Source organism: Leguminivora glycinivorella, chromosome 25, assembly GCF_023078275.1.
Source record: "Leguminivora glycinivorella isolate SPB_JAAS2020 chromosome 25, LegGlyc_1.1, whole genome shotgun sequence".
Lineage (NCBI taxonomy): Eukaryota > Metazoa > Arthropoda > Insecta > Lepidoptera > Tortricidae > Leguminivora > Leguminivora glycinivorella.
The window spans coordinates 10,326,936-10,342,193 of NC_062995.1; the positions used below are offsets into that span (position 1 = coordinate 10,326,936).

The 15,258-nt window shown below is 37.7% G+C and overlaps 1 protein-coding gene across 1 annotated transcript; it reads left to right on the top strand.

Annotated features, from left to right (window-relative positions):
• Window positions 1-1,802: 1,802 nt before the first annotated feature.
• On the top strand, window positions 1,803-11,845 carry LOC125239131 (zinc finger protein 431-like). Its single transcript, XM_048146634.1, has 3 exons — window positions 1,803-2,195; window positions 6,570-6,728; window positions 10,822-11,845. The coding sequence occupies exons 1-3, from the start codon at window positions 1,937-1,939 to the stop codon at window positions 11,772-11,774; spliced, it is 1,371 nt and encodes a 456-aa protein (XP_048002591.1). The 5' UTR covers window positions 1,803-1,936; the 3' UTR covers window positions 11,775-11,845.
• Window positions 11,846-15,258: the final 3,413 nt, after the last annotated feature.

The following is a 15,258-nucleotide window of genomic DNA, read 5'->3' on the forward strand; positions in this document are numbered from 1 at the left end:
AACAATAGGTTAAACTTAAAGATTAATGCTACAAAAAGCAGCTTAATGATTTTTGGTGATGATGATCCAACTTGCAATATTATGTACTGTGGAGAGACTATTGAGAGAGTAAGGTCTAAAAAGTTCCTGGGTGTCATCATTGATCAAAAGCTGACTTTTGAAGAACATGTGAAATATATTTCTAAAAACAGTTTAAAAGGTATAAACATATTAAGATGTCTAGCTGGAGTATCTTGGGGTGCTGACCCCAAAATTCTATCTGTTTTATATAAAGCTATTGTAAGGAGCCATTATGATTACAGTGCTATAGCATATATAAATAGTCCCCATGCAAAAAAAACTGGATATTTTGCAGAACAGAGCTCTGAGAATTATATCTGGAGCAATGTGTTCAACTCCCATAAGGGCCATGGAAGTTGAGACACATATCATGCCACTTATCTTAAGAAGACTAATCCTTGCTGAAAGATATTGCCCCAAGTTATTATACTCTAACAATACAAATATTATCAACAAAATATTACCTCATCGAATCACAGTGTCAGGTCCTTTGGCAACTGGAGAAGGTCTCCTCCTTGGCAACTCTCCAATGTTATTTCAAATTTTTCTGGAAATTGAAAATAACTCTAGTAAGATCAAAAAGCAATATCCTTGGCCATGTTACTCCTCCCTATATAATAGCATTATGCATCCAATTAAAATACTTGATTCTGTTACTAGTAATGTAGATATGTTACAATTCCTTTCTGACAATATTTACTACACTATTTATACTGACGGAAGCAAAGGCATAGATTATGTACGTAGTGCAATCTATGATCCTCAATGCAAATTTTCTCAGAGCTTTCTTCTGCAGAAAGTATGTACCATATTTACTGCAGAGGCATATGCAGTTTATCAGGCCCTTCTGCGAATTGGTAATGTAAATAATTGTAAATATGTTTTAATTATAAGTGATTCTCTAAGTTTACTTGAAGGCTTGAAACATTTAAAAATTCATTTTAAAACTAACTTTATTTTGTATGCTATAAAAGAATTGTTATTTAAATGTCATCTTAAAGGGGTAGATGTTTCATTTATGTGGGTTCCCTCTCACAAAGGGATCACTGGCAATGAAACAGCAGATAAGGTTGCCTTCAAAGGTATTAACGAACTTGATGTTAGTGAAGCTATGTATGTTCCTATGTCTGATTACTTATCTTGTATAAATTTATCTATTAAAATGTTATGGGAACAAATGTGGAACAAAGATCAAGAACAAGGAAAAGGAAGATGGTACGGAAGCATACAAGAAACCTTGCCCACGAGACCATGGTATAATAACCTGCAAAGAGCCAGTCGAGACTTTATCACCACTATAAACCGGTTGCGCTATGGACACAATACTGCTCCGTCACACCTTGCCAGACTAGGAATTGTACAAAACAATATCTGCAACTTTTGCGAAGCTGAAGAAGGAACCGTTGATCATTTTTTATTCAAATGTCAGAATTTCCTTATTGACAGATTAGTGCTTGCCAGTGAAATAAGTCAAGTGTTCCAAAATAGTGAGTTTTCTTCCCGCCCGCCACCGCTTAATATTCTACTAAAAGACATTCAAACATACAAACCAATTTACAAGTTCATTAAAAATACCGTGAAAAATCTTTAATAATCATAACAATAGTGTAGTGTAGTGCAGTGTAATCAGTGACTTATAAAATTAAAGATTTGGCTTAAAGGTCTCGTAACCAGGCCATAAAATCCCCAAAAAAAAAAAAAAAAAAAAATTGCAGTTTGCAATTTTACCTGTCATCGTCATATCTTCTCTTCTTTGTGATCGTGTATATTTCATAGATTTTAACTGTAATTGTGTGGTATATTTGGTATGGATTTGGAACACCATCCTATTCGAGTATGAGTTTAAAAGTGACATCAAAGAATAATAGAAACAACGATGGAGTCAGCGCCGCAGGAAAGTGTCTGCGTGAAGGCTGAGCCTTGTGAGGAACTGTGTACAGCAAATGAGCCTAAATTCGAGGAAGTGACAGTGAAACTTGAGCCTTTATATGATGAGCAAGTAAAGGACGAGTTCGAATACGATAGTGTGCGTATAAAAACTGAGCCTTCGTGCTCTGCTTTGAGTATAAAAGAAGAGTTGCACGTTAAGGATGAGATCGAGATCGGCCAAGCGGTAGAGGAGCGGCGACCAACAGGTCAGTTGTGGGTTTAATTTACATAATAACCTAACCACAAAATTAAAATTTTGAAAAAACCCCTGACTGCGACATAGTAGACCGATTTTCATGAAACATGGCTAAGAACACTCCCAACTAACTCAGCTTTCAGACAAAAAAAACTAAATCTAAATCGGTTCATCCATTCGGGAGCTACGATGCCACAAACAGACACACACACGGACAGACAGACAGACACGTCAAACTTATAACACCCCTTCGTTTTTGCGCCAGGGTTTAAAAAAGTACATAGGCAAGGGATGGATTATTGGCATTTTATCGATTGAAGCTTTTTGCATCGGCAGTTTGATATATTTCTACACATGTGAATATGCAATGAGTTAACCCCTGGAACGCCATGTTAAACCTTTGCTACTGAATTAATAACCTTTGTGGCTGATTGATTCACAAACTGTTCAACACATTGTCACTACTTTTAAAAAATCTAGCTCACGCTGCTCCTCAAAGTTAAAACGAAGTAAGTCTATATGCATTTCATGCATACTTACTACAATTTTCTTTTCATTGACAGATGAAGATACATGTTTTTTTAAAAGTAGTGACGACATAGTTTAGGAGTTCCCCCTCAGAGCCTACCCGGGAAATCCCGATGACCTGATCTCACTTACTCCTGACACAGCTCAATGGCTGAGAACCTTGGACATCCATTTGCGACATACTTTTTATGAATAATAATCCATCCATACTAATATTATAAATGCGAAAGTAACTCTGTCTGTCTGTCTGTCTGTCTGTCTGTCTGTCTGTCTGTCTGTCTGTCTGTCTGTCTGTCTGTTACGCTTTCCCGCTTAAACCACGCAACCGATTTTGATGAAATTTGGAACAGACAATCTTTAGACCCTGAGACAGAACATAGGCTACTTTTTATTTCGAAAAAAGGGATGAAGGGGTTGAAAAGAGGTTGAAAGTTTGTATGGGATTTCTTAATTTTAAATGATAAAACCATGAAACTTTATATTTTAGCACTTGATAAGAAATCATTAAACATATATTTAAAGTCACATACAGGTCGAACGCGATTAATTAACATTATTTTTACCTTTAAAATAAACATGGTGGGAAATAAACATTAACTAAAAGCGGGTAGATTATATTTATTTGTCTACCCCGAACATTTATATAAATTAATATCGGGTAGTTTTGTGTTGTTTACATCTCCGGTGACATTTTGCTGGGACGTCAGTCTTCCGCGACCACGGCCAGTGCAACCTGGCCGAAACGTTGGGAAAAAAGGTAAAAATAATGTTAATTAATCGCGTTCGACCTGTATGTGACTTTAAATATGTGTACAAAGCGCGAGAACTTAGATTAGATTAGATTAGATTTCTTTATTTCATGATAAAAATTACACTATAAATTTGCTACATGTCAAAATTATGTTTATCTTCTCATCATGATCGTCAAAAATTACATAATAAATTCCAAATAAAAATAATTGTGTCTCCCAAATGAGGATTGTCATTTACAAAGAAAGAAAATACACATGCCAAGCTAAATAAAATTAATAAATTAAGTTACAATATCATGAAAGTATCACGAAGCAAGAAAATATTATATAACAGAGAAATATAGGTATAATTATATCGTCGGTCATTAAAAATACAAATCCATGTACTCATTTACAGAGTACATGGGGTTATCTAACAAAAAGTTTCTCAATTTGCGCTTAAATGCTTCGTCACATGGCTCATTTCTCAGATCGGCAGGTAAGTGCTCATAGTAAGTACTTAAAGTGTTATATCATTAAACATCTTGATAAGGGATAGGGATAGGGATAGGGATAGGGATAGGGATAGGGATAGGGATAGGGATAGGGATAGGGATAGGGATAGGGATAGGGATAGGGATAGGGATAGCGATAGGGATAGCGATAGGGATAGCGATAGGGAAAGCGATAGGGATAGCGATAGGGATAGCGATAGGGATAGCGATAGGGATAGCGATAGGGATAGCGATAGCGATAGCGATAGCGATAGCGATAGCGATAGCGATACGGATACGGATACGGATAATATGGGTATCGTTAGCGGGATACGGATAATCGGTCGGCGGTCTCTTACAATCAATGTGCTCTAAGACGATCGTTGTTTGCTTGCTTGAAGATTACGTTTGCGATAAGTATAAGCAAAATGTAAAAAATTGTAAGGGATAATAGAAAAAAGTACTTTTTACCCACCGATCATAGTGTCGAAATACGGGCTATGTGGGATGTTTATAAAGGTTTCCCCAGCGTATATAGAATTACCTACGCTGTGGTCGATGTGTAATATTTCTACAATCATTGCAAGCAAAAGTATTATGTGCAATCGAAATAATCGCAGATAAATATACCTACAGAGAAACCTACGGTCCCTACGGATCCAAATGAAAATCTTAATGAATACTTTTATTACGCGGGCGAAGCCGCGGGTAAAAGCTATTAAGCCGCGTATCGACTGCGGGCGGCTGCCGCGCGAGCCATGTTCAACCGCGGCCAAAAACCGACACGAACTGGTTCGCCGCGCGGCACGTTCGAGCGCGCCAATGTTCAAGCTGCCGCGCGAGGCAGACCCGTCCCCATATTGCGCGGCCGCCGCGCGAGCCAATGTTCGATGATTTGCCGCGCGCAGTCGATACGCTGCTATATACCGCTACACTTTTAATCTGCTTGGTCCAGTAGTGCAAGATCGGACAGTCGAACCTATCAGCGATTTCTCTCAAAATGCTGTTGGGACTACATCTCACACGACTTAGCAAAGACACTATTGTTTTTTCTTATTGTTTCCTGAAAACTATCCGTGCGAGCTGCCACAAACATACCCGATGCTGCATCTTCTAGGCAGTCCCATCAGCATTTTAAAAGCATTGTTGTACTGCACCCGCAGGGCATTGTAGGCTCGTTTCGTGTACTTGATCCACAGGCTGCTCGTGTACAAGGATTGACAGTAGGATTTAAATAGTGTAATTTTTACATCACTTGAGCAACGAGCAAACCTGCGAGTAATCATGTTACTCCGAACCGCCAACGCCCTGCGTTCCCTTTCAATGTCCAGGTCATCCTTGAGGTCGCTCGTGAGGACGTGCCCCAGGTATTTTACTTTATCCACGACTTTTAATGGGCTAGAGTTCAACAGAATTGGTGGTACATAGTAACGCTTAATGTTACCCGCTCCGTTACCCGCAAAAGCTACCCACATACAAGAAATATTAACGAACCATGACCACAAATAATATAGATTCTAAGGCAGGTTCACACACTATTAATAAAGCTAGTTATACAATATTCAAAAAATTTACCATTACTATGTTAAAAAATAATTAACCAATTAATCTACACAAAATTGACAAAGAACAAACTGCAAATGTCCAACACCATACAACACAAATGCCTCACAGCCTTCGTCGTGCTTGTTCCATTATCAGATGTACTACTGGATCCCAAGCCGGTGGTAATCCGTTTCCATAGTTTTATTTCATACTTTTTATGATATAAAATACTGTATACCTGTGAACCTATTTATGCCATACGATTAAATAAATAAATAACCTTTGATTTGGTAATTGAAGTCCTATTTATCTGATAGGGACAAGGCATTCGAGGGGTGAACAGTTGTCCATAAGTTCTTCAGCCGAAGAGCTGTGGCAGCAGCTTGTATTTACACCCTGTTTTTATTGAATTCCGTCAACTCTAAGTGAGACGTCTTTAGATCAAATACTAGAGATGCACCGAATATTCGGTCACTATTCACTATCGGGCCTATTCGGCCCTTATTTTAATATTCGGCCGGATACTGACATACTATCCGACCGGATACCGGATGTGCTATTTTTGATTGAATGATTTTGGAGTAAACAAATTAAGGGTCCCCCCACATCTAGCGTCTCGCGAGCGTCGCGTCGGGCCAACTGTATGGAAAAAGACGCCGCGTCGACGCGGCGTCAGGCTTTGCCCATACAGTTGGCCCGACGCGACGCTCGCGAGACGCTAGATGTGGGGGGACCCTTAATGTAAAAAAAAGCAGTTACGGTTATAATACTTATTTCATTTATTATGTATGAGGCCCTTATGTATGAGTCCATGATGCTGAGCAAAATCCACTAGGTTTCCCAAAATGTCCTATGTAGTTTGTATGAAACCTTCCTTTTTTGTTACCAGATTTCTATACATTTTCGGTAACAAAAAAGGAAAGTTTCATACAATCAACCTAGGACATTTTGGGAAATAGTGGATCTTGCTCAGCATCATGGACTCTTATCAGCCTACCAATTTTTATCAAAATTGGAGAGGTGATCCAAATTTACAAACTTTTCGGGAATTCCTGCTTTATTTTTTTAATCTTTGGTTGATTTCAGCATTCAGCGTTCAGGTAGAAGTGAAGCAGTCGGTGGATACACCTTCCGCCAGCCCTCGGAGCTCCGTAGCCAGCGGAGACTTGGCCAGCCGGCTCGATCACGAAGCTGCTGTAGAGAGTCAACTCGTGAACAAAGGGAAAGCTAAGACGAACAAGAAAGGTGAGGATACATGCATTGTTTTTAAGACATATTTAATAGTTTGTGTTTGTTTGTTTTGACGACCGGTCTGGCCTAGCGCGTAGTGACCCTGCCTGCTACCCCGCGCTCCCGGGTTCGAATCCTGGTAAGGGAATTTATGTGTGTGATATTATTATTATTTCGTTTTAGACAGGCAGCTGATGCTGGTACCTCTAACTCTAAATCATAGTTCACTTTGCACGATTTCACTTCTTAGATAGACTTGACAACATAGACTTGTTCCTGAGTCATGGATGGTAATTGTATATTATATACCTATATCGTTGTCTGAGTACCTGCAACACAAGCCTTCTTGAGCTCACCGTGGGACTCGGTCGATCTGTGTATAAATGTCCTATAATATTTATTTATTTATTTTATTTACGTTTTTGTTTTACAAAGGGGCAAATTGGAAAGGAATGGAATCTTGAGCGTTGCGAGAGTTTCAAGGCACTTAGGTTAAACAAATTTTGTCACCAATTGAAACACAAAATTGTTCAACGCACCAACATGAAGAAAATATTCTGCGGTCCCAGGTTCGAATCCCGGTAAGGGCATTTATTTGTGTGATGAACACAGTTGTTTGTTCCTGAGTCATGGATTTTTTCTATGTATATATAAGTATGTATTTATCTATATAAGTATGCATATCGTCGCCTAGCACCCATAGTACAAGCTTTGCTTAGTTTGGGGCTGGGTTGATCTGTGTAAGGTGTCCCCCAAATATTTATTTATTATAGCTAAAACATGAAACAAAATAAAAGTCATCAATTTATTTACCATTTATAATTCAAAATCATCATTTAAACAATAATTCTACCAGCCACTTTCGTTTATCAAGTTAAAATTTGTATGAAATTACAACTAGGGAATAAATCAAATTATTTTAATGAATATTTTTTGATTTGTTATTTTTCAAGTAGTCACACTACTATATATAAATGTAAATAGATATCATACACGAAAGAAAAAACGACAAGACCCACTGGTGGCCGAGCCGGGAATCGAACCCGGGCCTTCAGCTTACGCGACTAACGTGTTCACCACTAGACTACACTGGACTAGGGCGGGCGGGTGGTCTAGTGGTGAAGACGTTAGTCGCGTAAGCTGAAGACCCGGGTTCGATTCCCAACTCGGCCACCAGTGGGCCTTGTCGTTTTTTCTTTCGTGTATGATATCTATTTAAATTTATAATTTGTATGAAATTACTTTACACACTTCACTCTTTGAATAATATTGCTATTCGTTTTTGTACCAAACATAGATTAAATAAAATAATAATACCGTTAGTCTCTTTTCTCTGGTACCAAGAGAGCTTTTACCAGTTGGTACAGTGAAAAGTCATTTACAGGTCGAATGGGATTGATTAATATCATTATTTTACCTTTTTAGGGTTCCGTAGTCGACTAGGAACCCTTATAGTTTCGCCATGTTTGTCTGTCCGTCCGTCCGTCCGTCCGCGGATAATCTCAGTGACTATTAGCACTAGAAAGCTGAAATTTGGTACCAATATGTGTATCAATCACGCCGACAAAAAGGTAAAATAAAAAATGGAAAAAAATCCAAGGCAGACATTTTCCACTTTTAAATTTGTTCTAAGCCTAATGGAAAAAAATGTTAGGGTATTCCGTGAACCACCGTGGGAATTGTCGATAATGTTGTGTTCACCGAGTTTAACCCTGAGTACCCGTACCCGCTAAACCAGATCGGTTGTTCCAATTGGGGAATTAAAATACTAATCCAGTCTTATCACTGTGTGGGATCTCTTAAGGCCTGATTCGTAACGGATTTGTCAAATTCAGAGTGCTTTTTCTTGTATAATTTCTAGCTTACTTTATATATACATTACACCATTCAAATTGCCAGATTCACAAAATTATTATGTTAGAATCATGTTTAAAAGCAATTCTCAACTAACTAGATAGATAAAATTAAAGTGATCGCTGAAAATAATTCGGCGACAAATTGCTGTCAAAAACTTGATTCCTGTTGACGAAACTTGCATTTAAATCATTTTCAACACTACCAGGCAACCAACATTATACCTTATCTGAAAGGCAATTTCTTTACGATTCCTATGAAACAATGATAATGTAGATGAGTCTCCAAATATCCACTTTACTAGGAATTCAGTCGATGCAGTGTCCGTTACTAAGCATTTAAAGCAAAGTAACCACTTTTCGATAAAAAATCTACAACAAAAACTGCTGAACGAAGCTGTTCGCAGATATTATTTAATAATATGATCTTTCAACTTTATTCTGACAATAGCTGGATATCATCCACCACAGCTAATATGAAGCCAGCAGCCTGCTAAAGCCAACGCTCTTCAAATCGGGTAAAAAACTTAATTTAACGAAGTCTCATAGTATTCACCTATTAACCGGAATAGGATGGAGTGTCTAAGAAATTCATTCGTTTAAATGACACCAACCATAAACCACCAAAATATTTAAAAAAAGATAGTCCTTGATAGGACTAAAACTAAGAATGTGTCGAAAAACACTGTCGGATGTACGATGGAGGGCATACAACAAAACTTACAACATGAGCGAGGAGAAATGGAGAATGATGAATTTACTAATAAATAATAAATTTTAAATACATTTTAAACACATTATAGAAAAACATACTTTGATTCGGCCGGCTCTGGTACCGTTAAAACAGTTTTGAATTTGACAAATCCGTTACGAGTCAGGCCTTAATATTTTTTACAGCATACTAGAGATGGCCCAAATATTCGGTATTCGGCAAGTTTTTCAATGTTCATATTCGGCCGAATAATTCGGTAGCTTTGCCGAATATTTACCGAATAAACAAAGTACAAAAATAATGAAGATCTTACGTATTCCTTTGGATAATAAGCTCCTATTTTAGTAGGTTTCTACTTTAGAGTTGTTTTAATTAAGTTTTAGTTAAATCCACTAAATCGTAAGTAAGTAAGTAAGTAAATATTCTTTATTGCACCATTTTACATGTTATATGTATACAGAATGTTTAGTGAGAGTATAACTAGGTAACAACAGGCGGTCTTATCGCTAAAAAGCGATCTCTTCCAGACAACCTTAGGGTAGGGTCGTAATAACATATGTAGTTCTAGTAACATATGTAACATTTATCAATCATTCAATAGTTTTTTTCTTAACATCCGCTTTCTAAATATGGCGTAACCGAATATTCGGCCGGATGTTCGGTTCGGTAAGAGCTGAACCGAATGTTCGTCCGAATATTCGTATTCGGGAAAGTCCATATTCGGCCCATCTCTACAGCATACCATATCGTCACTACTTTGAAAAAATCTCGTATCTCACGCTGCTCCTCTAAGTTAAAACGCAGTAAGTCTATATGCATTCCATACATACTTACTACAATTTTGTTTTCATTGACAGACGACGATACAAGTTTTTTTTTAAGTAGTGTCCATATGAATACACATCGGTAACTTGTGGCATTTTGGTGGCACTTTACCGGTGTTAATAGAATAGTGATGTGACAGTGTTCCTGAATCCACGAGTCGGCAAAAACAAACCAATTAAAAGAAGGAATGTTAATAATTTAATATATTATGACATTCGTGATAAAAACAAATTGTTCTAAATGTTCACAAGTCTTAATGTAGTAGGGCTTGCAATTAGCCGCTCAATTTTGTACCCGGATAAATCGAATACTTGGAATTTGATTATCCGGATAAAACGGATAATAAACATTGGGGACACCTTACGTCACAAATCAACTTAGCCCCAAACTAAGCAAAGCTTGTACTATGGGTGCTAAGCGACGATATACATACTTAAATAGATAAATACATACTTATATACAAAGAAAACATCCATGACTCAGGAACAAATATCTGTGCTCATCACACAAATAAATGCCCGTACCGGGATTCGAACCCAGGACCGCATTAGCAGGCAGGGTCACTACCGACAGAGCCAGTCCGGTCGTCAAATTATATATTTCGAATATTTTTATTTTATTTAAGAAACTTGTCATCACTATTCTGTCAAGTGCCACCTAAATGCCGCGATTTACCGATGTCTACTTAAGATGTCATAAATAAATCATTTTGTTGCAGAAGACACTCCACAGAAGAGACAGACAGAGAAGAAGTACAAATGTAGCCAGTGTAGTTTTTCTACTAACAAAAAAAGTACTTTTGACGTTCATGCCAGGACACACACTGGTGAGAAACCTTACAAGTGTGAACAGTGTAGCTATGCTACTTCACAAATTCGTAATTTGCGAGTTCATGTGCTGAAACATACCGGAGAGAATCTTTACAAGTGTGACCAGTGTAGTTTTGCTAGCAATTACAAAAACAATTTAGTAATCCATGTAAGAAAGCACACTGGTGTAAAGCCTTACAAATGTGGTCACTGTAGTTATGTTAGTGCACACAAATTAGCTCTACGAGTTCATCTGAGAAAACACACCGGGGAGGATCTATACAAATGTAACCTTTGTAGTTATACTAGTGAACACAAATTTAGTTTACAAAATCATATATTAAAACACACTGGCGAAAGGCCTTTCAAATGTGAGCAATGTAGTTATACTAGTGCATACAAACAGGCTTTGCAAGTTCATCTAAGGTCACATTCTGTAGAAAAACCTTACCAGTGTGATCAGTGTAATTATTCTACTATCACGAAAGAATGTTTAAAAAAACACATTATAAGAATGCACATTGCTGAAAGGCATCTTAAATGTCAGCAATGTAGTTATGCTACTAGTGTCGAATATAATTTTTTGAACCATGTAAAAAGACACACTGTTGAAAAACCTTACAAATGTAATCTATGCAAATTTTCTACTACTAAGAAAAATTATTTGGAATTGCATACGAGGCGACACACTGATGAACTGCTCTACAAATGTGACCAGTGTAGTTATGCTAGCTCATACAGAGGCAACTTGCAAACTCATGTGCGGACGCACACCAATGAGAAACCTTTCAAGTGCGAACAGTGTACATTTAGTACTGCGTATAAATGTGCTTTGATAGCTCATTCAAAAGGACATACGTAAATAACCCGGCCGTAATTGACCTTGCTCGTGTATTCAGTTTTGTTATGCCAGTAGCAGAAAACTTGAACCTTAGATGTCTGAGCGTCAGGACCCCTGGACCACTACAGATATTTGATGTTTAGTACATACTAAAAGTTAGTATCTATTTGATACTATTTGGTTAATTTGGTACCTGAGTACATATATTTGGTACCTCCACTGATATCGAAAAATCGAGCGAATAAAGTGGCCAGATATTCTGACGTCAGGATGTCTGGACCATTTTTGGTTTACATAGTTCTAGACAACACTACTAATTGATATCTTAGTCAATATTTACTACCTATTTGGTACCTGTCAATATATTTTTTTCAAATTTTTTTGGCGTACCAGAAAAAAGTTATGACTGAATTTAAATTTATGAGCCCGGCCGTGCCGTCGAAGTATGTAGCGCCTGTCAAAAGTATAGAGACAAATCCGCCTGCCCTCCTGCGCGCGTCAACTTAAATAGGAATTTAGTTTTAGGCACTCGCACATCATCTCTACTACTGACTAGTGGCATTAATATAGTCGAAATATAAAAGTAATTAGTGTAATTACACTAGTTTTCCATTTTCCTCCTGAGAGACCTAAACACGTGGCAACAGTTGGGCAAATTCTAGGGGGGAAATAGCATAAACTGTTATAATTAACAGCGTCATTGGTAATATTGGTATATAGGATGTATTTTGATGACGTGGACCAGTCTATGGTCCACGAGCTCCGTTATAAGGGTTCATCATATAAATAAACCACTGCTGTTGGTAACATTTGTTTTTTGCATCGATTAGTGTCAATTATGAATTAAGAATAAATACAAACATCAAATCAATCATCTACTATCAGTACCTACAACCACAATGCCGCCAAATCTGCCATACAGCTCTACAGCTGCTGAACACTCGCAAAAATGACCGGCTGTCAGGGGTAAACTGATTTACAAATTTCTCCGCCAGGAGATGTCTCTCATCGACATGACATGAGATTAGACGTTATTGAGACTGTAGGAGGTTCTCTCAGGAGGAAAATGGAAAACTAGTGTAATTACACTAATTACTTTTATATTTCGACTATATTAATGCCACTAGTCAGTAGAGATGATGTGCGAGTGCCTAAAAATAAATTCCTATTTAAGTTGACGCGCAGGAGGGCAGGCGGATTTGCCTCTATTCTTTTGACAGGCGCTACGTACTTCAACGCCACGGCTGGGCTCACAACTTTAAATTCCATCATAACTTTTTTCTGGTACGCCAAAAAAATTTGAAAAAAATATATTGACAGGTAAGGTCAGGTGGGGTAAGGGAAACATACTTCATTTTTTATATTTTACATCGAGCTCTAATCACTTTATTTAATGTCGTATATTCATCTTGACCGACACAAAGTATGCTTCTTTAAGTCTGCTTTCTAGGGCGAAATTAATTTTGAAACTAGCTTTATTGCATGTAGCTGGAAATTTATAAAATGTTTAGGCTGGTCCCGCCGTTTCCCTTTCCCGAGTTTTGGGGTAAGGGAAACACTTCGCTAAAATCTCAAAGTATTGGTGCTAGTGTGGATTATACCGGCAATGTAAATTAAAAAAAAACATCATCAATCAAATGGAGACTTTGGTTCTTTGACATATAGTTTAAAATAGAAAATATTTACATAAATTGAAATTCGGGGTAAGGGGAACATATGGTCTTGAGACAGGGGTAGTTAACTAAAAATTATAACTGTTTTTAAAGATTTTTTTTTCAAGTTTTTTTCGAAAATTCAAATTTCAGTATTGCAAATTAAATAACGACTATTAATTATTAGTAATTATTTGTATTTAAAATACTGAAGCTTGGATTAATACAAAATTTCTGTACTTATAGAATATGTGTCTCTGAAAATGTTCATGACCCCTGAAATCGGGAAAAGGAAACATATGTTCCACTTACCCCGGCTATGGTAGTTCCCGTTACCCCGGTATGTCATTTGTAGGTTGTGTTATGAATCACGTTGAATTTTCATATTTACAGCATAGTTTTCTTAAATTCAAATACCAGACATGAACATTAAACATATAAAGGAATATTTACAGATATCAAAAGTCTTCGGACATGACTTTTTGCTACCCAAATCACTACAAAAATAATACTCGTCCAACTCGTGGTCTTGTAGCACGACAACAGATTTTTTGTTTTTGTCAAGGACGCACACTCCTTAGAGCTAGCGCTATTTTTGTTTTTGTTTTGGAACTAAATCCTTGGTAGTACCTTACCGACCACCAAATGACCCAGCTACAGTCTATAAATTCAGAGTTATCAATAAGTGTTTCCCTTCCCCCATAGTCCCCCTTACCCCACCTGACCTTACCAAATAGGTAGTAAATATTGACTAAGATATCAATTAGTAGTGTTGTCTAGAACTATGTAAACCAAAAATGGTCCAGACATCCTGACGTCAGAATGTCTGGCCACTTTATTCGCTCGATTTTTCGATATCAGTGGAGGTACCAAATATATGTACTCAGGTACCAAATAGTATCAAATAGGTCAAGCGCGGATCCAGCTTCGTGCCCAGGGGGGGGTCACGTGGTAAAGGACCAGGCCCCAGGGGGGGATCACGTGGTCTATTTGTATGGCCAACCTAGGCTCCAGGGGGGGGTCATGACCCCCATGACCCCCCCCCTGGATCCGCGCATGAAATAGGTACTAAATTTTAATATGTACTAAACATCAAATATCTGTAGTGGTCCAGGGGTCCTGACGCTCACTAGATGTGCGCTGCTAAAGCCGACCTATTTTTCCCTAGTACATGTCTACCCGAGGAAAAGAGCAGTGGTTATTACTTGTGAAATACCTAATAGGAATAACCTAATAAATAATACGCCATAATGTGCCCAATCCAACATGTAATCAACCTTACGTATTTTTTTGTTGCAAGTTATTTTTTTATAACACCAACTGGTGAAAGCTCTCTTGATACTTATAAAATGAATGACAAAGTTGTATTTTATCCAGAAGGTACTGGTCCCACCCAGAGCGAGTGAGCGATGAGTCATCGGCGATAGAAACAGGACAAAAGATAGTCGCTCCCGTGTGAATAAAAGAGAGCGAGCGAGTTATATTGTAGTTCGTCGCCGAGCCATGAACTATACATCGCTCGCTCTCTTTTGTTTACACGGGAGCGAATATCTTTTGTTCGTGTCTGTCGCCGATAGCATACTTACTTGCTTGGTGGAAGCAGTGCCCAAGAATGCAAAGTAATTTTATACGTATTTTTACTTGACGTCCTATATACATAGGTAGAACTGTCTTATAATGATGATTTTTAACGGACTTCAAAAAAGGTTGATAATAAATGCTTAATAACTTGATGAATTCGATTTAGTGTGAAGTTTCACAGTCAATATTTTCCTTGTTCATTTGATATTTGCTAGTCGCTTTTCGGTGAAGGAAAACATCGTGAGGAAACCGGACTAATCCCAATAAGGCCT

What these genes read in the sequence shown, in the direction of transcription:
- LOC125239131 (XM_048146634.1), top strand. Translation starts at nt 1,937, where the DNA reads ATGGAGTCAGCGCCGCAGGAAAGTGTCTGCGTGAAGGCTGAGCCTTGT. An exon ending in AGAGGAGCGGCGACCAACAG is followed by an intron (nt 2,196 to 6,569) that starts GTCAGTTGTGGG and finishes GGTTGATTTCAG; the next exon opens with CATTCAGCGTTCAGGTAGAA. An exon ending in AGCTAAGACGAACAAGAAAG is followed by an intron (nt 6,729 to 10,821) that starts GTGAGGATACAT and finishes ATTTTGTTGCAG; the next exon opens with AAGACACTCCACAGAAGAGA.